Genomic DNA, 26,635 nt, shown 5'->3' with positions numbered 1-26,635 from the left:
TTATAAGCGATTTTGACATCGAATGAGAGAGTTACGTCCATTCTAATGCAGCAGGATCAAAATCAATAGGATTAGATATAATCAATTTGATTTTTGATTCTTTTTCGGTTCATCGAATCAAGATACCTATCTACTGTGATATCAACGCCAGATTCGGAGTGAGTCAGGCTGAACTAAATTTGTGTCCGATCTATTTTAATAAGTAGGCTCATATTTTAAGTCCATGTTGGCACGTTAGACTTAACATATGAAATGTTTCGGGCTCAGACTGGCAGCCTTTGAGCAGGCCTATGCGCAAGTGAACGACAGAGTATCATAGATGCGGTTGTAACTCGTAAGCTCCAGCTGGCTTTTGTGTGGCATGCTAGGGTGCTCCATTCCGCCAGCGAGTAGATAGCAATTCGTGCATGAAAACTCGTTATGTGTGTTGTCGGCATCAGCGGATAAACATTAAATAATTGCTTCAAGTGCAACTAGCGAGCCGGGACAGGCTCTGCTGACGAGTTGGTCCACGTCACGAGCCTCAGGCTTTCTGGACACGTAAGCATATGAGCTGAGTACAGCTGTAAATACCCCGCACAGAATTCCCGTGCGGCACCGCGCACTAGTGGTGAGAGCCGTGTGGTGTCCGAATCTAGCTGCTATCCCTTCGCCGGCCCTTTTATATCACTCCTTCGCTAAACCGCGGGCCCCCTGTTTCATTCGTGCTCTCTCGCTAGGGTTAGGGTTTTCTCCAACCCACCCTCCGCCCCTTTTTGGTCCCCGCCCATCCGCCCTTTCCTTACCTAGGGTTAGGGTTTCTATCTCTTCAGGGTTAGGGTTTGATCGCTCTCTACCCATTTTATCTTCTATCCTTTCGGTTAGGGTTAGGGTTTCCTCACCCCATTTCGTTTTCTAGGATTAGGGTTTGTTGTTATTTTCTTTTACGAAGATGATGCAGCCCGCCGGCGGGATGGTGCAGCCATCGATGGCTCCCCCTCCGATGGATCAGCATCAGCAGCCGCAGCCGCAGCCACAGCAGTGGACGGTGATGCCGCCCCCGCCGCAGGCGCCGTACTACCAGGCGCAGCCGCCGCCGATGTGGAACCAGCAGCCGTCCCAGATCCCACCGCCGGTGCCCCAGTCGGTGCCGCCGCCGCAGCAGTTCCCGCCTCAGCAGCCCCAGATGCAGTACCCGGCCCCCACCGTGGCCTCTCAGCCAGCTTCGGCTGACGAGATCCGGACGCTTTGGATCGGGGATTTGCAGTACTGGATGGACGAGAACTATCTCTATGGGTGCTTCGTTCAGTCTGGAGAGGTGATAAAATTTTTCTTTTGTTCTTCCGAACTCTCCTTGATGCAGGCTTTTTAATCGATCTGCTTGTTTTGGATCATTACTTGTTTTGGATTATTTTATATGAACTCCTGCTCTTTTTTTGCTTTCTTGACCATTTTCATTAGTTAGATCTTGATTAATGTGATATTTTTTATGTTTTAATTTGCTTGATTTCTTTTTGTTTTAGTAGCTTGTTTGGTAAGCTGGGATCTGTATTATGACCTTGGAATTGCGAGTTTTACCGTCAATCAATTGATCTTAGTGCCCATTTCCATTTAATTAATGAGAATTAAGGTTGCTATTGCCCCCTCATATAGAAACAGTGGAAAACACATTATTTGTTCTAATTAAAGAGAGCGATGTGTTTTGATTTTTTTTTGATTTATTGTTTATCATATTTAGTTTTGATTGCACGTAAATATATTTATTTATAACTTTATAGATCTTAAATTATAATTTTGTCAATGTTAGAAAATAGGCATCTTAAAGACTATGAATTAATAAAACCTGAAAAATGGAACAGTGAAGGTGAGAGGGCTGCGACTTATACATGTAATTGGTTGTGCTTGCAATTATTAGTTTGGCATTGTAATAATTTGTGTTTTGTTCAGTATTTTGGAAGCCATCTGAGAATATTCCTTTGAAACAAAAGACATAGTTCTAAAGGGTATCGTAACTGTCTGAAAGGGCTAGCTTTTGTCATATCATAATTTGCTGCTTGAAATACTGCTTTTTGTGATTTCAGATTATATATCCATGGTGATGATTTTTTCAGAGGATATATCACAAATTCTTTCTTTTTTTTTTTTAATGAAAGAATTGTGGTTATATGGGAAGAAGTGGTTTTCAGGCTTGGTTTGTAAAATGCCATAGCTTGTCACATTTATTACCCGGCTCATTTCATCCATGGTCGCAAGATTCCCCTTTGATGAAAGTATTAAGTTAGCTACAGCAGCACAACTTGATGAGATTAGATTATATCAATGCAAAACCTTGCTTCACCATCCTTGGTTTGCTTTTATCCAACCAAAGTTTTCCAACCTGATTGGCATATTCAAGTCTTACTAGTTTATAATCCCATGCGATGCAAGGGATGCTAAAGCCAGCTTCTTCTCATCGGTTGGAGTCAACACTTCCTCAATCAGTCACATATACTATCAAACGCTTGCACTACAACAACATAAATCTTTCTCAGCTGGATCAGTCACACATTAAGAAATACTTGCACTACAACACCATAAACCTTCCTCAACTGGATCAGTCACACACATTATCTAGGGCTTGAAGCCTCGAGATCTTCTCTGTTGGGTCCCTGGGGAAGTAGGTGTCACGGAAGCGATAGAGCTTGTTGGCCGTGTCCGCCGCTCGCACGATCATCGGGCTTTTGCAGGGGAAAATTGATAGGGTTGGCGACCTCCACGTCGTCCTTGCCTTTGCCCTCCCCCTCACCCTTGGCCTCCTCGTTGCCCTCGATTTCTCCGACTGGTGCTTCCTCCCCCGCTTTCGTACCTCCCTCGACCTCCTAATTGCCAGCATCTCCCTCCAGATTGCTTACACCACTTGCCTTGCTCCTGCGGTGCCCGCCCCGCTGACCTCGACCATGCCCTTCATCGCACCCCCCTTGCTCCCCATCTTTGACCATTTTTGGTGGACGGTGCCTGAGGTCGGCGGCGACGACGATGGAGGCGACGCAGGTTTGGAAGCTATGGATAGAATGGGGGAGAATGGGAGGCGGGAGGTGGAAGGTGGAAGGTTCGAAGCAAAAAAAAAAAAAAAAAAAAAGCTGCCTTGTAGACACGTGGCGGTTGGTGCCTTGGAAGAAAATAAACACGTGGCGGACGGAGGTTGAATCTCCATTTTAATATATATAATATAGATTTGACCTTTTTCTCTTCTAGTTGACCACTCAACTTGTATGTGGTATCGTGTCGTTGCCAAGGTTGTTACACGTCTGTACTGTATAAAATGATTTCTCCACGTCATTTCCTCCACCAAAAAAAGATATCATCACATGTCGTACTCTTTTGAGCTTCACTTACTGTTTCTCTTGGGTATATAAGAACACTCATTTGCTTGCCTTGCACCCATGGATTCTGCTTATTATTATTGTACTCTTCTGCTATCTGTATTACTTTTGAAGCTTCTATGGGATACACTAGTTGCATAATTCATCATCATAACCAAAATGCCTTCTTGGTAGGACTTGCAGCATCACCATTGTGGTGCAGCAGAAGAGAAAATGACATGGTGCTGGCAAGCATACCATCTTGATGTTCCTTTAGCTACCTGTTGCTATGATGCACTTGCTAGATGGTGTATACATGCTGTGATTTTTAGGTTGAAGTCGTGGAAATATGACATCTTAGTTGCCAGTAGTGTTATGGAGACACAATTGACTGAGGTTTTGAAGTTTAATTGGACATGCTAATTTTTCTTGTGCCAATTGAACATGGAAGTTGAATAAAAGTATTATTTTGGCTTATTGATCTGTATAAAACTTGTGATGGTTGCAATCACATCTAGCATCAGAATTATTTGAGTACTTCCTCATTCATGTTGTTCATGATCACAGGTTCTTTCTGTGAAAATTATCCGAAACAAGCAGACTGGGCAATCGGAAGGTTATGGTTTTATAGAGTTTGCAACTCGTGCCAGTGCAGAAAGAGTTCTTCAGACGTATAATGGCCAAATGATGCCTAATGTTGAGCAAACTTTCAGACTAAATTGGGCCACTTCTGGATCAGGTGAGAGACGTGGAGATGAAGGTGCCGATTATACAATATTTGTTGGGGACTTGGCCTCAGATGTCACAGATTACTTGTTACAAGAGACATTCAAAAATCGCTACTCATCAGTTAAGGGGGCAAAAGTTGTTTCAGATAGAATTACTGGGCGATCCAAGGGCTATGGCTTTGTTAGGTTCGGAGATTTAAATGAACAAACACGTGCCATGACTGAAATGAATGGAGTTTACTGTTCATCGAGGCCTATGAGGATTGGTCCAGCTGCCAACAAGAAGGCAGGTGCTCAACAGTATTCTACAAATGGTAGGTGGATATTTGACAGTTCTCGATTTCATTCTTTTCCCTACTGTAAACCCTTTTGTTGCATTGCTTATAGAGAAATTTGCTGGAACAATGGAGATCACCTCTTGATATGTACTTTTCATGTTAAACTATGTTGTATTAACATCAGCTGAATGCTTAGCATGGTAGTGGAATCTGCTAAATGTTATCCTTATCATGTTCTATTTCCCAGTCATACACTTGAAGAAAAGCGGCATTGCTTCGATAGATGTACAAAAGTCATTTCCTTCCTAGCACTTTCCTTTGTGAACTTGGGCTCATTTACACTTAGCTTTAAGTAATAAAGACTTATAGAAATTCATGTTGTCTCGAAGCAGGATGCCATGCTATCTTCATTTAGGGCCTGGAATTGACTTCAGCTGAGATGCATATCTCCTATAATGCGTGGCCTCAGTTAGGTCAGTGTTTCTAATTATGTGAAAATTTGGTTCCACGCGTTTTTATGTGGCATTACATGCTACATTTCCGTTTTAGCTCTTCTATTTTGAAATTAGAAAGCTGTCTATATTTGCAATTTACTTCTTCTAGTTCCTCAAAATAAGAGATCTATCTGCATTTCCGCTATAAATCCTTCATTTTCTTCCATTTGAACACCTATTAGTTAAATTAAATTTCTGTCATATTTCAACTCTACATTTTCAGCTTGATCATTTTAAAAGGCACTATTTTAGGCATTTTGTATATCAGTTTTTTTTTGGCTTTATCTTTTGCATAGCTGTACATTAATCTATTTTTATTTATTTGTTTTGGATATGAAATTTGGGTTCATGTTTTAGCTTATCCTTTCATGGGTAAAAGCAGTTATTTTTGGTATTTGACTTTCTTTATTATCATCTTCAGTTTCCTGAAATCATGATTTCCAGTCATTATTCAGCCTCTTAGATGCATTTCTTCTTCGTCTGGCTTAGGTCATTTCATACCTCTTTACCATTATAAGTTTCATGTTTGTAACAGCATCTTTCATTTTTCAGGACAGTTTGTAACTTCAAAATAGTACTTCTTTAGTGAAAGTGCGGATTTATTACGCAATTTGACAATCAAAGTAATATAAACTTTTTTAAAGTGGAGATATCTTGGTAATGACATTGTTGACCGCATTAATTTCAAAATCTAAGTGGTATTTCACTAAAGACCTATTTTGGAGGTCACAATAAATTTCAAGGGGATGCCCTTTGATACCATGATGTGAGTAGGAGATGAAAACACGTTTTGCTATTTTATAATAATGTTAGAAGTTGCAAAAAAATGCTATGAGTTGGCTGTTTGACATATTTTCATGATTTATGCATCTTTTGTGTTTCTTATTGTTTATTTTTTCCTTTCTGGCTTCATGCTTATCTTGTAATGAACTGTATGGAATGTAGCTCTGTACCATGTGATATTTATTCTTTGTTTTTTGTTAATGTCTAATGTGTCTGACTTTGATTTTTGAACTCCATATAAGTATTCACGTGTGAATCAAACAAATCATACTTAATCTTGTCCTTTGCCTTCTAATACTAAACTATTTCTCAAGTTCAGCTTTTTTTTTTTCACAATCTGTTGCATATCTTTTCCATTTCTTTGGCGTTCAGAATTCACTTAATCCCAAGATCTTAGTTGATATTTTTGTTCTTAAATAATCATATCAGGAGCTGAAACCTCAAGTTGAACTTCTAGCCCTCTCTTGATCGAACTTGGTTTATCATCTGTAGAGCAAACAATGTTGTTGTAAACAGGAGATCCTTTTTTCTTTTTTCTTTTTTTTTTAACTTTTTATGCATGTTGTGTGTTTGCACACGCAAGCATATGTCAGCATGAATATGCACTTGTGATTTAAATTCCTACCCATGTCTATATGTGCGTTGGAAATATGGTCAAAGTATTTATGAGATGTTATTCTTATGGAGAATAAATGTATCTAGGCACTCATCACCGATTCCCTTGGAAAGCCACCCACCTGCTCCACCCATAACTAATGTTTTTTGTCCCCCTATTGTGGAAAGCATATGGTAGTTAATCTAAATCTAGAAGGCACATTGTTGTTCCTGGCCATTACTCATCTGTTCTAAATATGAATGTGCAAATTTTAGCGTGGTCAAACTCTTCAACTTTTTTGAAAAAAAGCTATGACAATATTTGAGATTTCAAGTTGTATTTTCTTGACACCTTGTTTTTGAAGACTTTAAAACATTATTAGATACATTGAATATACATTGAATGTCATATGGTGATTTTGGCCTGGATTGCTTCAGCTAAATGACATAACATGTATTTCGTCATCAGGTATAACCATATAGTCATGGTTTAAGAGTAGCTAGCTATGCCTGTGTATATCTAGTTCAACTTCTTTCTAATGGGTAATGATGAATCACATTCAAACACTTTTTGGAAAGAGTTTAATTTATGACTGGTCCTAAATAGGAGTGCTTGGTGGATATGGATATGTAAGGCAAACCCTGAATTGTTTGGATATGGCTGGATGGATGTGGTTATATTATAGACTATGACTTGTTGTGGGAGAAAAAGTATTTAACTGCAAACAGAAAGGTTGTATTTGTGATTCTCTCCAATGAATTAAAATTTATGTTCATAGTTCTTAACCAGTGTAGAAGTTCTACCGTATTGAAAACTAGTTTTATAGACTAATTGTTATCAGTTGTATTTGAAATAGAATATTATTGGAGTTGCCCACTGGAGTCTGGCAGTGAATTGGTGGAGATGGTTTTGTCTTGTGTCATGATCATGCAAGTTTATCATATCAAAGTTGACAAAGATGTATATAAAAAAGGTCCATGAGATGGCACAGACCATTTGCAAAGAATGTCATCTTGATTACATATGATGTGCAAAGGAGTAATTGTAAGTTTTGCCTAAATAGTCATGAGTTCATAGATGATTATGTGGATGGTTATGGTTTAGTGGAGGGATGAGCACCCTCTAAAGGGCATTCGCCCAGTAGATTAGGTTAGACTTTGTAATGGTTAGAGAGGTGGTCTTGATATTAAGGGATAGTGAAGATGAATAGCTGTAAGGGTTTGACAAGGTAAATATTTTGTCATCATGGGTCTAAACTAGAAAGATTCATGGAAATATTACATAATAAGGAAATCAATTGTCCTTTTCCAATTAGAGGGAGAGATACTCTCCAGGGTGGTGGCAAGAGGAAGGGAGGAGGAGGGGAAGGGGAAGGAACCTGTCCAGTGGAAGATTTTGGTCACATTTTATGTGTGTGTGCCTTGAGCAAGAGGCATAGTATGGCTTTAACATTTCTTGCGATTGTACCCATTTCAATAAGGGCCTCCTAGTCCTATCTATTTGTTGACACTGGAAATACTTCCCATGCTTTATGTGTATAGGTGACAGCATATTAGGTATTGCTTTTATGGCTTTTGACATCTTCCATTATATGAATGTGAAATCACTGCCAACTCTATACAGCCTACATAGCCCCTTTTTGAGTGCTCTCTTTTCTTATTCTTTGTTTCAAAGTGAATTGTTTGCACTCTTTCAGAGTCTGCATTGGTGATTCACAAGATTCATGATCTGATTGTGGTTTGAATTCAGAGAATGCAAAATGACTCCTGGATTGATGTTGATGCAGCGACCTCCTTTCACATTCCTCACAAACAAAATTGGGCATTTTTCGATATTTTGGTCAGTTTCAAATTAATTGTGACTGTTAATGCACAACATATTTTTATTTTCAGTGGATGACCTAGACACACCTGCTAATTACTTTTAGCATGCAAATGTCCATTTAGTATAACAAATCAGGCTTTCATATGGTATTTTTATTACAGATTTTATGCTTCATCTGTTGGTAAGTGGTTTGGCTTTCAGAAATTAGTTTGATTGAACAAAACTGCATGCCCATATATTGTGTATTTCTATAATTTTCTGGGATTCCCTTCTAGTCTTATATAGAGAGAGCATTGGACCATTAATGGCATTCATGCTGGCAAGTTGTTCTCAGTTATGAAGTTGATGCTCACCTGTATTGTTTTTGCAGCTTCTTACCCAACTACACCGGGAACTGAGTCCGAGAACGATCCAAATAATACCACTGTGGGTATTTGTTCTACTTTAAACGTTAGAGCGGTCATTTGTGTGTTATTGTTCTGAGATATGCTATCCCGGTCTGCAGATATTTGTCGGTGGGCTTGATCCAAATGTCACTGATGATCTTCTGCGGCAAGTTTTTAGCCCGTATGGGGAATTGGTCTATGTAAAGATACCTGTAGGCAAGCGATGTGGATTTGTTCAATTTAAAATCAGGTTTGCATGTCTTAGCTTCAGTGCCCTCTTCTTGTGGGTTATACTTTCAGTTTCATTATGGTGAACCTTTTTTTAAATGATTCTTAGGTCATGTGCTGAGGAGGCCCTGCGGATGTTAAATGGAACCCAGCTTGGGGGGCAGAATATTCGGCTTTCATGGGGTCGTAGTCCAGCAAATAAACAGGTTCAGGAATTGAATGCTATTTGAGTCTTATTAATCTTCTAAGTGACTTGTTTTGTTAAATTGAAGGAAACTGAAGTTGCCTAGTTGTTCTTTTCAGCCACAGCAGGATCCTAATCAATGGAATGGTAGCTATTATGGGTATGCCCAAGGCTATGATACATATGGGTATGCCCCACCTCCTCAGGATCCCAACATGTACGCATATGCAGCATATCCAGGATATGGGAACTATCAGCAGCAGCAACAGCAGCAGCCACAGCAGCAGCAGGTTAGGGTTTCCATTGTTTTTTATTTATTTTTTCCATTTTCATATCTTCCATGTTTCAAGTATATTAGGTTTGAAATTAATAGTTCTTTTGTGAATTGTATATTAATAAACGTAGTTGTGGTTGAAACTTGTCTTATTGAGGCATAACAATGCCCGTGTGGAGAATTATATTTGATTCAAAGGATTGCTGCTTTTGGACCTGTTGGGTTTGAGTGCAGTCTAGATCCTTTGGTCATTAATCTTGGTCAAGGATCGAGTGTGATCATAGTGTCCTCATTAGATTCATGATTTAGAATAGGATCCAGTTTGATCAGTGTCTTCATAATAGGTTTTTTTGGTTACCCTCGACTTACCCATCCCAACTTCATCTGCCCTTTCTTTTTGGGAACCAGACTTTCCCCTGGATGGTGATGCTTCTGATGTTCTGCCTAAGCTTCTAGTGCTAATAGCCTAATTTGCTCGAGTCTTGTGTATTGACATTTCAGAATTCCTGCTTTATATGACCTCTTTGAATGTAATGGTTTGTTGCACAGACTCTGTAAAAGAAAATTCTGGTGGTATGTCCTGAAAGTTTGAAAAATGTTTTAAAAACAATATGATAAGCATGAGTAGGCAATTCTTCCCTACCGTAAATCTTAAAAGAAAGATGTGTTCCGGGGGTTTTAAAATCAGATTTCTCATCACTAATTTTATGTTAGGTATAGCCTCCTTGGCAGGTGGCACTAGTGCCCACCATGCATTGGGAAGAACTTGGAACATCTGCTAATTAAATTTTCAGTACTTTTTCCACCTATGTTTTTTTCCTTTTTTTTATATGTTTTAATCATTTGGGTTTTCTTGAATGTGAGCTCTCTATCTGTGTTTGGAAGGCTGATCTAATCATTCCATTCTGCAGTGATATTTTGATGACGGAGATGCCTGTTCTAGTAACGATAGGTGTATGAACCTGGGCTTGGACCTGCAGTGTTGGCCATGCATCTATGGAAACAGAGCGTTCTTTGTTGTTAAAGCGAGCTGCCTTGAATCTTGTCCCGATCTTTATAGTCTTTCTTTTAGTGTTGCTCTGTAATGCTGCATAGACCTCAGAGCTGCAGCTGGTGGTGGTTGGACTGTTTGTTTGTTAGCAGTGCTAGCTTTTTAAGTGTCTAATATTTCTGAGTATTTTGTTTGAATCATATCTAATAGTTTATTATGCTGGATGGTTATTGTATGAAATATGGTAGCGTGACATTTTCGTATTTCTTTGCTGTCAAAACTGTCTGCCCAAACAATTCTACATATAAATTGCATGGACCTTTTGCTTGCTCTTCTGTCATAATTGTTGAGTATGCATTATTCAAACTCTCGTTTTGCTCGAAATGCATGTGGACTATTGCTGTTCAGATGGTCGTTTCGCCTAGAAGTTATAATCATTTTATTGTGCGGTGGTAGAACTTCATGGTTTAGGCAGTGATGATTTCTGAAATGAGCTTGAACTTGAGTACCGGCTGTGAAACTATGGGAAGAGGGCTTCCTTTTTGTTGAAGAGAACTGTCTTGAATCTTGTCCGGTTCTTCATTAGTTAATTCTTTAGCGGCAACTTTGTAATGCTGCATGAACCTCAGAGCTGCACCCGGTGGTAGTGGGACAGCTTCTCTTTTAGTAGTTCTAGCTTGTTTTTTATTATTTTGCTGGATGGTGGTTCCGTGAAATGGGGCATTTGCTGTCCGCATTGTATGCGGTCGGTCCGAACATTCTTGCATTGGAATTGCACGGTGGCCCGTCAGTCATAGGTCGTACCTTATCAATCCAATTGCTCCATTGAACGCAGGTCGTGAAGTTGACGATTGCCCATTGTATTTGTATGGCTGTTTGTGGCTTTATTCTAACTTTTAAATTGTGTAAGCATCAAACATCTGAATGATATGCAGGTGGGTCGGTACTCTTCATTTGCTCATCAACGCACATTATGTATCCGGAAGGTTGAATGTTTTTCTTGCTGGATCATCAGATGCTGGATGTACCACCGTCCTGTCTGTATGGAAAAGTTGAACTTGTTGGATTTATCTGCTGTTTAGTTGGCAAGGGCCTCTGATGAAAATTAAGGTTACGAATGCCTTTTTGATTGTTTAAGAGCAATAAAAATTGCTTCGTCATATTTTGTCTCTCTGGCTGGGGAATGGCAACCTTCGAATTATAATTTATAATATCGCAGTTCTGGCATCACAACGCATGTGATTGACCTCGAAAAAGAGCATTTGATGAAAATGGGGAAGCTTGGTAGATCATCAGATTAGTTGTCTCATGATATGCCGGAATGTCCTGTGTTCACTGTCGTATGAAATGGAGTCACGTGCCGGTATAACTCTGCTCAGGGTAGGACCTTGCTAGTATTGATTCGTATTTCGTATTGTTCACCATCGTTGGAAATGGAGTTACATGCTGGTACAACTTAGCTCAGGGTCGGACGTTGCTAGTATTGATTCATATTCAATTATTCCAGTCAGCACTTAAATGCAAGAAATACTTCCACTGCTCATCGGTCCCCAACCCGACTGGAGAGGCCCTGTCGTAGATCCATGTAAATGCTTTTACGACCAAGTATGAAAGTTTGCAAATGAAAATGGGATTTCCCATATAGTCAAGACAGCAATTTATCTAAGAAGATGTGCTATTTAAATCCATTAAATTGGTGCAGGCATTGCAAATTCCTCATGTAGTTAAGGGTTTGCGGGTTTGATGGCACCAACCGTACGGCATCGAGTTCTTTTGGTGGACTGCAGTATACATGTTGCCCAGCTTACAACGAAGGCAACTTTATCTAGAACTTTTATTTTTTATTTTTAAAAAAAAGGTCCTGCCGTGATGTATATGGACGTACACAGATCCTACTATTTCACCTGACGTTTCATTAATAGTAACTTCTCGAATCAGCTGTGAAAGCCAGGCTCACAGACCCACAGTGGATCTGGATTGTGAAGTTTCAGCATAAGTTGCAGGCACCTTGACACCAATTTAGAAGGAAAATTCTTCCAGGTAATATTAATGCCATGCAGGTGAGCAAAAGTTCAAAAACCTAAAACTAATATTCACCAGAAAATATTTAAGCAGTGCAGATACAGAATTTCATTCCGGTTATAATGTAGAGAACTCCGCGAAGCAGCAAATGCCTGGGAATGAACAAAACTCAACAGCTTGAGTACTAGGGCTTTCTGCTCTGCTATGGATATAGAATCTATGAAGCGGATCTTTGGTCACTGGTAGACCCAGAGATGCAGCAAACTCTTCTGTAGGCAATTTGGACACATGAAAGACCTCTTTGTGCCATTGCAGATACGCAGACTTCAGTATGTGACAAATGCTCTTTTTGCTAAATGCTGCAAATCAGGATACTTGACCAGAATGATGCCAATAGCTCAGATATTGGTGGTTATTTTTATGTTTTTAGCCAAAAAGAACAAACGAAAAAGACAATCTCTTCTTGTAAGAGATAAGCCTCTCCAATTACCTTCTATATAATGGATTAGCTGGAGCAAATACTCTCCATTTACCTTCTATCTTAAAGAATAAGTCCTGCAACCAGGTTCCAAGTGTCATTCATACCTTCCCCCATGCAGTGCCTCTGGATCCAGAAATCATGCATGTCGATTTTCCAACATCTAAATAAATTTATACGAAATAATCTCTCACTGTAGTTAGTTCCTACCACACCAGCTGAAACAAGTAAATAACTGTAAGCAGTTGAGATGGCCATGCAGGTTTTAATTTTACTAACTTTAATAATATAATATAATATAGAGAGAGAGAGATGGATTATGTCCAAATCCAGTCGCCTCTGCCACCGTTCGATGGCACGCATCTGAAGGCATCCAGCGCGTCCGTTAACCGTTAACCGGAGTTCATTCAATAAATAAATAAATAATAAAATTGTCACGCCCCCGACCCGAGATTCGTGGATCGAGGGTCGCGGCAACCGCCGCATACTCATGAAAAACTCTCTCCATAAGCATGCAAGGCATCTCATCACGATATCAATGCATCGCAGTGGAATAAAATCAAATAATTATTATTCAACTGTAATTCAAGTAATTAAATCAAATGTCTTACATCCAATAAAATTTTTACTAAAATAATAAATCTAAGTTCAATGAAGTTGACAATGCTAAATCTCGCCTCTAAAAGCTCTGTCCCAATATTTCTTCCCACGTTCGAAATTAATTATCTGAATCTGAAAAATAGAAAGAAAGGTAATGAGCTAGACAGCCCAGTAAGTAACAAATATCTCAACCAGATATTTCAGATATTATAAAATTTTTAAGAATAAAGCTGCAATTAAACATAAAAATATATTTCATATTGATTTAATGCAAACCCAATAATTTCAAATATTCACATATAATAAATCCGATTCGATTCAAAACACTCGAAACTCAACAGCCTCGACTATGACCAACGTTTCACCCCCATTGGCGGGGTCCACATAATACCAGCGCACAACCCCCACTGGCAGGGTCCACAAGTACCAGCGCACAACCCCCACTGACAGGGTCCAGAAATACCAGTGCACAACCCCCACTGGCAGGGTCCACAAAGTACCAACGTATAATCTCCATTGGCGGGGCCCACTGAAACATAGTTAGGCTGAGAGCATAAATTCGATCTGTATCAAAACACTTAGTACCACAACATATATCATAATCTTTCACTAAACATGTGCATAAATCGATATACCATAACATTTCAAAAGCACTTTTCTTTCAAAACATAATTTCGTAAATCATGCATAATTTCAGAGAATAATTATTTATTTTCAGAATAAATATGGAATATCTTGGAAAGATGATTCATTACTTACCTTTCACGGAGCACTAAATGAACGGATCGACTAACTTTTAGGAGATTCTTCCGTGCCTATTATCCAAAATTATATTTTTACATTAATTTAATTCAAAATTAAATCTAACAAATCCCAAAATTAAAATCTCGCTTAAAATCAGACTCGTCTCTAAACTCGATCAGAATCATCAGATGAAGCCTTCCACTACGCTAATCTTAGAAGGATAACTTTAGAGAGAGAGAAATCCATCAAGAGAGAGAAACAGGCTAGAGAGAGAAAATTCTAGAGAGAGAAAGTAGAGAGAGAAAGTCCAATTTCAGAGAGAGAAAGTCAGAGTTCAGACTGAAAAGAAGAGAGAGAAGAGAGAGAAACTCTCTCTCTCACCAATTTCAATTTTTCTTTTTTTATTTATTTATTTATTTATTTATTTACTTACTTACTTATTTGTTCATATATATATATATATATAAATATATATATATATATATTTTATTATTATTATTATTATTTTCTTTTCTTTTCTTTTTTTTTTTTTTTCTTCTTTTTCTTTTCTTCTTTTTTCTTCTTTTTCTTTCCTTTTTCTTCTTTTCTTTTCTTTTTCTTTTCTTTTCTTTTTCTTTTTCTTCTTCTTCTCGGTTCTTCCCGCACCGGAACAGGGGACCGGCGTCCCCTCGGCCTTGACCGGCCGTTCGGGCCACGGCCGCCGCGGCGGAGGCCGGCGGCCGACGGGAATCACTCCCCCAGTCACGGAGGAGGGTGGCCGGCGATCAATTCCGATCGCCGGCGCCGGAAACTTCAAGGAAAAGAGATCCAAAAACAGAGGTCCCTTTCCCGATCGGAAATCGACAATTTTTGTCGCCGGCAGCCGCGCACAAATGCACGGGGAGGAAGGAGAAGAAAGAGGGGAGGAAGAGGAAAACTTACCTCAGCCTCCGGAGACCTCATCGGCGGCAATCACGGCGAGAAATCAAAGGGTGTCCGCGGCCTTCGATCGAGAAGAACGGAGAGAAAGAGAGAGGGAGGAGGCCAATGATCGGTCTCAAGAGGGAGGGGGTCTTCTTATAGAGCACCCTAGGACTTCGAGGGGTCCTAGGAGTCCTAATTTGCTCGGAATTCGTCGTGGTAGGAGTCTTCTTCCCGGTTGCTCTGTGTTTTTTTTTTTTGGGGCTATAACAAAAATAAAGCCGAATAATTAAAGAGACGGAGCGGAATGTGCCACCTGCGCGGGTGCCCCAGTACCGTGACCAAACACCATATTCCGACCCTCTCTCTCGGCCTGAACCCTCTCCACCGGCAGCAACCCCAATAACCTCTCCGGCGTAATCCTCCCTCTCCGCCCTCTTCCAACCCTCTCTCTCTCGCTCTCGACTGGTAGCAACCCTAAACCACCAAACCTCCAAACCCTCTTCTTCTCCGTCCAGCCATGCTCATCCACTCTTCCAAAACCTTCGCCAAAGCCTGCGCAATCGACGACCTCCATCATCAGATCCGGTCCCCATTGCTCGCGAGGAGAAGCTAGGGTTATGTCTTGTCCCCTCGAAGCTTCCCCAAGCTCTCACTCATCCTTGCCCTCCTATGTCCCCGGCCATCTCATCAACCACTTGGCGACCGCTCTCCGCCAGGCAGAGCTCCCCCTAGCCCAGCACCACCAGATCGAGTCATCCACCCCTCCGCCGCGCTCCTTCCCTCTGCTCATCCACGTTTTCTACCGCTTGGCGTCAGCTGGAGTTCTCCTCATCATCATCTTTACTCCTTGGCAGCTCGGTAACTGGTAACTTCCTCTACTCCGCCTCTGCCTCCTCTCCTCCTCCTATTATGGCCCATTGACCTTGTCTTTTTAGGCCCTTAGAACACCTAGGTGCATTATGCCAAGAACCATCTGGTAATTACACAAAGTTTGATTGTGGCTTGTAATTACACGGAGCACCATCTTGATTTCACTTCAATTTTTTCCCTAATTCTACATGGCATTGTTTCCTAAACTTGATGTGAAATCAAAGCAATGGGAATTAGGTAAATCTCTGATCAGGCTGGCTAGAGCTAATCGTAAGTGTGATGTCAAACAGAACTGAATGTTTAGAGAAATAATTGTGATTTTTATGCTATACCAATATGAATAATTGTGATTTTTATGCTATACTAGCTAAAGTGAGCACAGAATTATTTCTTGACCATGTCAATGCATGTGCTTGGCAAAGGATGTCTGCTAACTGGCCTAGCAATAATCCGGGCTCCGACTCATAAAATAGGGCTGGTGGGATGGGATGTCGATCATAAATGCCAGTAACACACATCTCTTCCTCTATATCCTGATCAAGATTATGACATTCATGTGTCCTATTGGTGATTCACTCTAGATCACTAGTTAATAAAAACTTTCATCTCTCCAATATCATGATATTTTGGAAGTGCATTAGTAGAGGAAATGAACCTCTAGATTCAGCAGCTTGATCATTGACAAGGCAGCCCATTGCTATATTAGACTAGAAGGCCACCACTATAACAACCTTCTAGTTTTTAGACTTAATAGTCTTTGATGCTTCTGTATTCAAGAGTTAACTTGATGCTGGTTCAAATATTATTTCGAGGACAGTGCTTCACAAAATGTGTCAATAGTGTCTGTTGCTGTTCATTTCGGCTAGGTCGGAAGGCAGACTCCTGGTCCTTGCGCAAGAAGTGCTGGAGTGATCTGCAAAAAAAGTCCGAGCAGGACATTTTTACTCCGACAAAAATCCTCCGACGCTCAAGCCAGATTCAGAGAACAAAAAAAGCAGCAATGAGTTCTGTGAGAGGGATTGCTTAACTTACCTCAGTCCTCAGGATTTTCGTGATTTATAAAGAATATCATCGAACAGCCGATTGAATAACTATGAGATTGTGCAATCTCGAGATTGCAAGGCCGTTCAATATGCCATAGCAGGCAAGATATTTCAACCCTCAATCGGTCCCACGAAATCAGGGAAGTTGGTTACGCTTGAGCTGATCCACTTAGGGTGGACAACTGTAGCACGTGTCCGGGAGCTGATTGGCTAAGGCTCTGGAAGGCTGGTCGAGGCAAATAGCATGTGCAACAGACTAGAGGTAAATGACTCTGCTCTATATATCTCAATTCTGCACTTAGACCGGCAACTACGTGGACAGTCCATTGATCTGAGGTATCAATGACAACATGCTAGACCCGAGGCATTCAGGATACTACTATAACACTATCTCCTACTTCTGAGTCTGAGAATCAGACGAAAGAAGTATCTTAAGTGATTCCTCGGATCTGGAGATGTGCGCGCTCATGCTTTCATACACCCCAGCATTTAAGTTTGATAACATCAATCTAATGAAGAACTGTCACGAACGATCATGGTTGATGGGATCACTCAGCTGGCAATTTTCTCAAGGGTTTAATTTCTTAAATGATGGCTCACTGTCTTCTCTTCCATCATCTTTTTAAATCTAACCTACAAATGCGCCAAAAGACAATCGCAAGTTCTTTTCTGCTTCAGATTTTTGTCGAAACTCTCAGTAGATTTCCAGCGATAGAATGAAGAATTCAAAGTTTGTGAAAAAGCTTGAATTGAGATGAGTCCGAAAAAGACAGATCAAGGCTCCACCAGCTCTGATGGGTGGCGATGTCAGGGCTCCGACCACCAAATCGACTTTTGCGGCCGTGGGGGATGTGAATTCTCCTTTAGTCATTGAATCTGTGGTCCTCCCTTCGGAGGTTCTGACGGAAGCCTTACTGGAGGAGATTCTAGTGAGGGAGATCTTGATGGAGGAGACTCCAGCAGAAGAGATCTTGATGAAGAAGGTTCCAGCAGAGGGTATATGGGTGGAGACGGTCAGTCATCCAAAAGAGGCTCCAGTAGCCATAATAGAAGCTGAGAATCCTTTGGAGCAAGTAGTGCCCGCTGCATATCTTCTTCCAGCCGCTTCTCAAGCAAATTCCTTACAGCCTATGCCCACGGCTCCACCCGCGATAGAGAATCTCAAATCTGCAGCAGAGTTTCTGAAAAAAAAATTTCTCCTATTGAGAAATTATTCCTTGAAGAACAAGGAGTCAGCAACGGATGGCGAGCGCTCTCAGATCCCTTGCTCAGGTGAGGGATTTTTTGAATCTCTCCTTTCTATCTCTTGTGACTTGCGGTATCTGATAGTCTTAATGTTAATTTTGTGCAGGTTGGACATCATCTGGCCAGCTTCGTTGGCTCTATTTCTGATGCATCTGCATTAAAGTTTATAGCAGTGAGGGAGGAGATTGACTTGCTAAAGTATCAGTTGGAGCAGACAGAAAGAACCAACATCGAGCTAACCAGAAAGCTTAACTCTTCTAAGAAGGCCCTTCAAGAAGCTCAAGAAACAATCAACCGTCGTGATGATGACATTAGAAAGACCGAAAGGAAGATTGCGGATCTCGAGAGGTAGAGGTCTAGGATCGAGAGGGACTGGCGCCAAGCTCACGATGACATAGAGTACTTAAGGAGAACATTCGGAGAGAAAAGAGGCTGTGACTACACCTCCTCCAAGGTACGTTCTCAAGGGAGCCCCAGCAGAGGCTCAGTCAAAAGGGCCAAGATCTCGGATAGGGCCAGCCGTAAAGAGAAAACACCACAGAAGGGTGGAGACTCTGCTTCTAAAGAGACTCAAGTATTTCTGAAGCCATCCGTACCTCAGGCCGAGCTTTAGGTGGTTCTCTCATAAATGGAGCATCTGAAAAAGAAGTTAAGGATAAAAAGAAAATGGAGGCTCTTCTTCATTTCCGACTCACGGATCATAAGCTTTTAACTAAGAAGGCTCAGTAGAGAGTGGATCGGCTGGCAAAGAGAGGAGTTGAGGTTATAAACCAAGCCTGCAAGTCGGTTTTCTTCGCTGGCTTCGAGAGATGCAAAGCAATGGCTGAGTCGCATCTTCTTGTCGCGCATGCAAAGCTTCTGAAGGCTAATCTTCTGGATGAAAGATTGAAGGTCATAACAGAAGACAGCATCAAAAGATTTACAATAGCATCCCGGTACCTTGTTGAGTCGAGCAAAGTCGATGCAGCCATCCAAACTGAAGAGATTGCCGACAGCCAAATATGTCGCTCCAAAGCGAGTCGTGCCGATGGTGCTTCAAAGAAGTGATGTATTTTTTTTTTCTTTAACCTGAACTTTGTAATCATCTTAGATGCAAATGAATAAAGTTCGTCTTTGTTAGTGGCATTCGATATTTGAATGAATGCGTAAATCATATTTTGAGCGACATAAGCCATATTTCGAGCTACACTAAGTTTTGTAATAATAAAATATGATTCGAGCCATACCACTCGTATTTGTTACACAGGTTCTGGAGGAAATTGGAATTCAAGCCGTATCCATGTGGTGGATATCGCCGCACGTCCGTGCATGTCTTTTCGAAAGTGGCGTAAAGTATGCTTTATCTGCTACCAGCATTAATTGTCATATCGACGGGAAGAGTCATATCCCGTCAGGGGTTGTCATGCGTCGAGCATTCGCTTGCGCTTCGTCGATTCACACCTTCAATAACCAGTTATGAAGATATGAATTATCTGGAGATGATTTGATCTTTGAGACTATATAAACTCTAGACGAGACAGCCTTTTAGGGTTACCGACTGTCTTTTCCTTGATCGTTTATTTTCTTCCATCGTCTTTCACTTTAGAATCTTCTTGTCTTTCCCATGAGGGGAATGGTTTCTAGGAACTCCGACTTTGCACCACTGGAATTTCGATGAGCTGACGGAGAGAGACATGATTCTGCTCCACGAGCAGTACCAGATTCCTTCAAGATTCCAATTGGAAATCCCAAGGCCGAATGATTGAGTGTGCCAACCTCAAGCGGGCCGGAGGAGCCTTTATGAAGAGTGCTTCTGAGCCGGGCTGAGGCTCCTCCTTCACCCCTTCTTCATTGCTTTCCTTTGATTTTTTGAGATATCATCATGTTCGGTGGTACCCAATTCATGGAGGTACATCTGTGGTTTCACCACGATGTGCGTGCTGGTCGGGATCGAGCCTAGCATCATGCTCTTTTGCCTCTTCTTCGGTCTCAAGAGGCATCCACAATCTCGTGAATGGTGGTACGTGTCATCGTGGAAGAAGAAAAATATCCGACTGCTGATCTAAGACACCCCGACCGCTGTCCCTAGCTGGAAGGAACGCTTTCTCTTTATCTCACAGATGTCCAGGGAAGACTAGGGGTTCATCACCTAGGGCAAACCTCAAGAAGTGGTGCTGAAAGAGCCCGTCTTGGACCAATGCCTGAGGCAAGAAATTGAGATCCTACGCAACTTCAAAGTTTCAGAGCTGAAAGAGCTACTTTTTGCTCAGACGTTGTTCAATGTCGGTATTAGTCGGATTGGCTCCCAAGGTGCGCACTGGTTACCTGTCTTAGAGCCTCATGCCCTGGCTCCTTTTATGCTAACCATCTGGTTGCTTTGGTTGCAAAGATGGAGCTGAGGCCCCCCCCCCAAAAAAAAAAGTTAGAGAAGACAGTCCGTCAGAAAAGGGTGGCCGAGCCTGTGGGTGGTCGAAGCACCCGCAGCACGGTTGCAAGTTCCCTCGTGCCATCAACTTCCAGGTCAGAAGATCTTGAGCCTCTTCATGTGGATGACTTTAGAATTGTAAGGGTCAACTCGCCGACTGCCTCAGCTTCCGATAGGGATCGAGAAAGCCACACAGACCATGGCTTCGAGGAGGTAGCTTTAAGCTTGCCAACCCCTCCGAGCCTACCAACTTTGCCAAGCCTTCAAGTCGTTGACTCTTCTCCTAAGGAAGTGCTAATCAAGACAGTTAAGACTTCTAGGGTAGTGCCAACTGGAGTTTCTGGAACCACGCCAGTCGGATTGGAGCTAGAGGCTTCAGCTTTAGAGGATTACAAGCTGGCGTACAAGCTGTTCATCGGAATGCTCCTCCCAGCTAATGCGACTAAGCTGCTAGCTGCGTCATGTAGGGAGATGAGGAAAGCGGCCGTGGAGACCGTCATCCGGATAAGCCAATACTTCTGTAATTTTATTCAGTTTAAACATGTACTTACCAAGCCTTGCTGATAAGAGATATCTTTTGGTAGCTCATCCATTATCTGAATGGATACATGGAGAGTGCCCATGAGCATTCGGCCGAGGCAAAAAAATACCAAATCGTTGTCAAAACGCTCAAAACGACAAAAGACCAGGCCTTGAGGGAAGCTGGGGAGGCCACTATGTGGGTTGATGAGTCCATCAAGAAGGCTGATGACATCGAGAAGCTTTAAAAAGAGATGTCGAGAAGAATTACCAGCTAATAAGCATCCAAAAAGCTCAAGTAGTGAAAATAAAAGAGCTTGAAACTCTCTTGGAGGAGAGCTAGGCTGCGGTTGAGGCAGCAGAGAAGAAGACAGCGGAGGCTGCTTCAAAGGCTGTTGTGGACTTCTGGGCATCAGCTGAGTACGAGGACGAGAAGGTTAAACTTTTCATTGACATCTATGATGCTAGAAAGCAGTCGGTCTGGGACAGAGTCGCTACCAAGTAGCCAAAGCTCAATCTGGACTTTTTGGACAAAATCAGGGATCCTACTGCAATCGACGCACCTGGAGCGGATGCCTCTGCTCCGGATGCCACCTCTTAGGCTTAGGTTTTTTGTCTCTTCGGGACCTTTTAAATCATTATAAAAACTATCGAAAGAAATGAATGAGATTCACTTGCCTTCATATCCTCTTTCTATTTGTGATTGTGTACTTTTATTCAGCACACCGATCTGAATGAGATTCACTTGTCTTCATGATATCTGCATCTTCTTTATTTATGCTTGTATATTTTCATTTAGCGTACAGAGGCATCGCAGAGGTCTGTTTCGACCTAAGAAACTTAGAATTACTTCAATTTGACTCGATTTTGACCTTAGGAGCTTTAGTTGAATCCACTCTAGTTTAGGAGACAACTCTGCATAAAAGCATAAGGGATAAGGTTGGATCTGAACAGAACAGAAAAATTTTGCTATGTACTCTGCTCGTAATACAAGAGGCAGTATGTGCTCTACTCATCTTGTGAGCAGTAGGTGTGCTCCGCTCATCTTATGAGCGGCAGCTTGTACTCTGCTCGTAACGCGAGAGGCAGTATGTGCTCTGCTCATCTTGTGAGCGGCAGCTTGTGCTCTGCTCATAATTGTAGATTGAGGGTCTTGTAAGTTAGTCCTCTGAGGTCTCTTTGGGTCTCCCTCCACTTCTCGCGCGACTTGAGTTCTGTAGGGATCTTATAAGTTAACCCCGCCTCTAAGTCGTTGAGGTATTGTCGTCGATTGAGGGTCTTATAAGTTAGCGCTCTGGAGGTCTCTTTGAGTCTTTCTCCGCTTGTCATGCAACTTGGGCTCTACAGGGGCCTTATAAGTTAGCCCCACCTCTAAGTCGTCGAGGTATTGTCGTCGATTGTAGATCAAGAGTCTTATAAGTTAGTCCTCTGGAGATTTTTTTGAATCTCCCTCTACTTTTCGTATGACTTGGGCTATGCAGGGATCTTGTAAGTTAGCCCCACCTCTAAGTCGCTGAGGAATTGTCGTCGATTGTAGATCGAGGGTCTCATAAGTTAGTCCTCTGAAAGTCTTTTTGGGTCTCCATCCGCTCGGATTTGACTTCATCTCGGATCTGCAGATTTTTAATTCGGATCTGTAGGTTATACCACGGATTTGCCTTGATTTCACCTCAAATGGTCGATTTTTACTTTGGATTGGCATGATTTCAGCTCAGATCTGCAGATTTTAGCTCAGATCTGCATGATTTCAACTTTGATCTGTATGATTTTTGCTTCGGATATGCAGATTTTTGCTTTGGACCCACAGATTTTTGCTTAGGATCTACAGATTTTACCTTGGATCTACAGATTTTTGCTTCGGATCTACAGATTTTTGTTGTGGATGGGTTGAATCGGCCTTGATCTGGACATTGGATTCATTTGATCTGGATTTGGTTTTAGATTAGCTATGTTCCGTCATCTCCATGTACTTTTGTGTTTTATTTTTTGATTTAGAATGTTGTGGATCCACATCTATCATGTGCCCCATCATTTTCTCTCAAAGTTTGTCCATCTGCATCACAATAAATGAACATAACGTACCTTGGGCTTAATCATGGGTAGCCATGGCACTGTCGTAGGTTGGACCTCAGCTGTGGGTAATTTTAATGCCGCTGGAGGCAAGGCGCACGAGTGGAGAGCACGGTGCATAGGTAACTTCGGATTTGCCACCATCCAAGCCTTAGATCGGCCTCGATCTGCGCATTAATCAAATTTTCACTTCGGCCTGGACATGCCGCTCAGGGGCTCCGCAATCCTACAAGAAGGAAATAAAAATGGGGGCTTGAGAGAAAGACCTGTTGCCCCACCCAATTTATTTTTGATCTGAACGGGTGTTTGCTCACGTGGAGGCCTCGGATCTATCCACAGGTGACCTCGACGCAGTGGACCCAAGGTCGTTCTATCAGCGACCCTATTGAGATCGGGACCTCAGTTCAGCGCCGTCGGGAGCTTGGAGAGATCGTCGAGAGCTGGGGAGGCTTCAGTGCCAACAGAGGCCTGGTGCGTGCGGGAAGTACCTCAGTGCGGGTGAGCTTGGTATCGATGAGGCAAGGTCGGCGATGATTCACTTGTGGTTGTTGGAGGTGAGGAAGGAGACTGCGGATTTAAGAAAGGATACCTTGGATCCACCTACAAGTGACCCCCTCGGTGCCATCGGGGGAGGGAGGGAGCAACCTTGGAATCTCGGGTCTGGGCGAGGTTGGCATCATCAGAGGCAAGGTATGGAAGGGGCTCGGAGCTGTAAGCAGGCGAGTCCGGTGTCGATGGAGGCGAGGCACAAGCAGGACAACCTCGGAGCCCAAGATCTAGGCAAACTTGGCGTCGAGGTGCGAAGGGGGCAACGTCAGACCTAAGCGAGGTCGACGTCAGAGGTGAGGCTTGAAAGGGGCGGCCTCAGAATCTCAGATTTAAGGGGTTAGCACCTACGGGGGGAGCTCGGAGGGTGAACTTTGGGAGCTCGATCGAAGGGTGATGTCGGATGTTGTTCGCGGGAGAGCTTCCTCAGCACCAACAAAAGGGAGGCACGAGCGGGGAGCTTGGATCCAATGAGCTCGACACCATCGAAAGCCGGACGTATGCGGAGAAGACCTTAGGGCTGCGGATCCGGAGACCTTAGCCGCGCATGAAGGCTCCGACATTGCTCAACGGAGGTGGAGCATGCGTGGGGGAGTCGTAAGGCCACCGGTGCCGGCCTTGGCACGGGCCAAATAGGCTTGAGGTCGCCAACTTGGCCGGGCTCGACGTCGGTGGCGCTGGTGAGCGAGAGGAATCAGGACTGCCGATCTGGTGGGTACGTGTGCAGGAGAGGCTTCGGGCCCTCTTCCTCTTTCTCCCTTCTCTCTTTTTTTTTTTCTTTCTTTTTGGCCGTCATTGATGATGGGATGTGACCAGAGGGAGAACTCCCTCCAAAAATTTTTTCTTTTTGTTGCTTTGGCTCGGACATGATTTTTGGCTCGGATGCCCATGGTCTTGACAGCAAGAAAGGAAATAAAATATTGGATGAGGACTCAAAAATCTCTTACCAAGAGAATCTTGAGTTACGAGAACTCGAGGGATTTCAACAATCTCCTCTTTTGCTGCATTCAGCCTGTTGTAATTTTGGATACTGCAATATTCTTTTTTATTTGGAGCCCTCCAAAAATTTAATTTTTGGATTCAAAAATTGAGAAATTTTCGTACTCATTTTTTATTTGAGCGTGATGATCTCCTTCCCTGTTTGAGCCTGCTCAAGAATTTTAAAAATATAAATAAAAATGATTCAAGGATCGAGGAATTTCCGTATCTTCTTCCTTGCTTTATTGATTTCCCCCATCCTCGGTACAAGTAGGTGGCGGGCACTATGCCTAAAGGTCGGGGTTGACATGGGTGTGGGAGCAAGATGCATCTCCTGCTGTGCATCATTGTTCTGCAGCGTCATATGGATTGCAACGGTCCAGACGTATACCCATCGGATCGGTGCATTGAATTGATCCGCGCTTATCTCTGCGGCCGGCATAGGTGACGATGCTAGTGGTGATGGCGATGTAGAGGCCTCACTACTAGCACGGGCTCCCTCGTTTCTGGAAAAGGCATCGTGGAACGCCGTGAAGAAATCTTACATGGCGCCATCATATGCTCACTTGGCTTCCCGAAAAATGGGCCCGAGCCCTCCATGTGGAGGGGCTGGTTGTTGTGATGTCGATGCATGGTTTTCTCCGACATCGACGGCGGTTCGAGAGGCGGCAGATCACTCCGATTATCGAGTGATGGTTTTTTTTGGTGGCATGTTGCGAAAAGTATGCCCTTCCTCTATTTGTAATCAGCACTCTGGGAAGATCATAGCGGCAGATGATTGACTTCCAAACAAAGTCTTTTATTCTTATCTCGATGATGCAAGAAAGAGGCTCGATCCTCATTTTGTGAAATAATAGATGGCCATCAAGAGGAACTTGCGCTGATCCGACATGAGAGAGAAGGGACCAAGAATATCCATACCCCACTGAGCAAATGGACATGGGGCACTGATTGGAGTCAGGAGCGTTGTCAGCTGGTGCTGGATATTGAAGTTTCTCTAGCATCGGTCGCACTTCTTAACAAAGGCACCTACATCTTGCTGCATTGTGGACCAGTAGTATCTTTATCGAAAGATCTTGCAGGATAGGGATCTACGCCCCAAGTGACTTCTGTGGATTCCTTCGTGGATCTTCCACAATGCATAATCAACCTCGGACAGGCGTAAGCACTTTAGCAAAAGCAGAGAAAATGATCGCTTGTAGAGCTTGTCATCATACAAGACGTATCGAGCGGCTTGCTTTCTTATCTTCCAAGCCTCCCTACGATCAGACGGTAGTTCTTCTGACTGCAGATACTTTAGCAGGAGGTCGATCCAACAGGATTCTTCGTCAACTTGCTGAATGACAAGAGGCTCCTCGAGGTTCGAGGTTTTTAGGTCGATCGGCAGCAAGGCTGCTAACTTCGATAGTGCATCTGCCCTGGCATTTTTCATTCAAGGACCTATCAAATGTCACAACTCAAAAAGGCTAAGATTACATCCTTTACCTTTCAAAGATACCTCTTCATATTCTCTTCTCGTGCCTCGTATTCACCTTTTATGTGCCCCACCACCAGCTGGGAGTCGCTGAAGACCTTCAGGTGCTGGGCTCCCACTTCTCTCACCACCTTGAGTCCAACAAGCAAAGCTTCATATTCTGCCTTATTGTTGGTGGCTGGGAATTCAAAGCGCAATGCGTATCCCGTAACATCATCTTCAAGATCGGTTAAGATCAGCTCGGCCCCAGCTCTAGAAGCATTGGATGAGTCGTCGATGTGCAACATCCATAACTCAAGGTCAGATCCTACGTCTGCCTCCTCATTCCTTGAGTTTTCACCAACTTCTGAGCCCTTGCCAACTCTTGAGCCTTCTCCATCTTGTGAACTTTGTCCGTTCAGGATGGAATATTTCAGGATGAAGTCCGTCAGCATTTGGACTTTGATGGAAGGCCTCGGACGGTACTGCACGTCCAACTCGACAAGTTCAAGAGCCCACTTTGCAATTCGTTTTGAGGTGTCCAAATGGTGGAGAATGGCCTTGATTGGCTAGTCAGTGAGCAGTACAACAGTATGGACGTGAAAATAAGGCCTAAGTTTTCTTGTCATGACGATCAATGCAAAAATCAATTTTTTCAGCTTTGAATATCTGATC

At 42.6% G+C, this 26,635-nt stretch overlaps 1 protein-coding gene and 2 long non-coding RNA genes across 7 annotated transcripts in view; all 3 read left to right on the top strand.

Moving 5' to 3' along the window:
- The first annotated feature begins 698 nt into the window (after positions 1–698).
- On the top strand, positions 699–10,428 carry LOC105046850 (polyadenylate-binding protein RBP45). The gene is made up of 7 exons (XM_010925587.4): positions 699–1,297; positions 3,888–4,362; positions 8,393–8,448; positions 8,528–8,658; positions 8,746–8,842; positions 8,940–9,110; positions 10,006–10,428. The coding sequence occupies exons 1-7, from the start codon at positions 932–934 to the stop codon at positions 10,006–10,008; spliced, it is 1,299 nt and encodes a 432-aa protein (XP_010923889.3). The 5' UTR covers positions 699–931; the 3' UTR covers positions 10,009–10,428.
- LOC140858563 (uncharacterized) lies at positions 4,369–7,944 on the top strand. The gene is made up of 3 exons (XR_012142120.1): positions 4,369–4,611; positions 4,719–4,799; positions 7,895–7,944. It is a non-coding gene; the product is annotated as an uncharacterized lncRNA (long non-coding RNA).
- A 4,698-nt stretch (positions 10,429–15,126) lies between the features above and the next one.
- LOC114914296 (uncharacterized) overlaps positions 15,127–26,635 on the top strand; it is a 17,980-nt gene continuing 6,471 nt past the window's right edge. The window contains exon 1 of one of the 5 annotated variants that reach the window (XR_012142117.1): positions 15,127–15,697. This is a non-coding gene — a long non-coding RNA (uncharacterized lncRNA). Of the gene's footprint in view, positions 15,698–23,046; positions 24,245–26,635 lie in introns of those variants that run through there. The other 4 variants (XR_012142116.1, XR_012142118.1, XR_012142119.1 and 1 more) reach the window with 4 other exon arrangements.

Source organism: Elaeis guineensis, chromosome 6 (assembly GCF_000442705.2).
Source record: "Elaeis guineensis isolate ETL-2024a chromosome 6, EG11, whole genome shotgun sequence".
Taxonomy (NCBI): Eukaryota; Viridiplantae; Streptophyta; class Magnoliopsida; order Arecales; family Arecaceae; genus Elaeis; species Elaeis guineensis.
The sequence above is the reverse complement of the archived record's forward strand: the minus strand, read 5'-3'. Positions and strand labels throughout refer to the sequence as shown.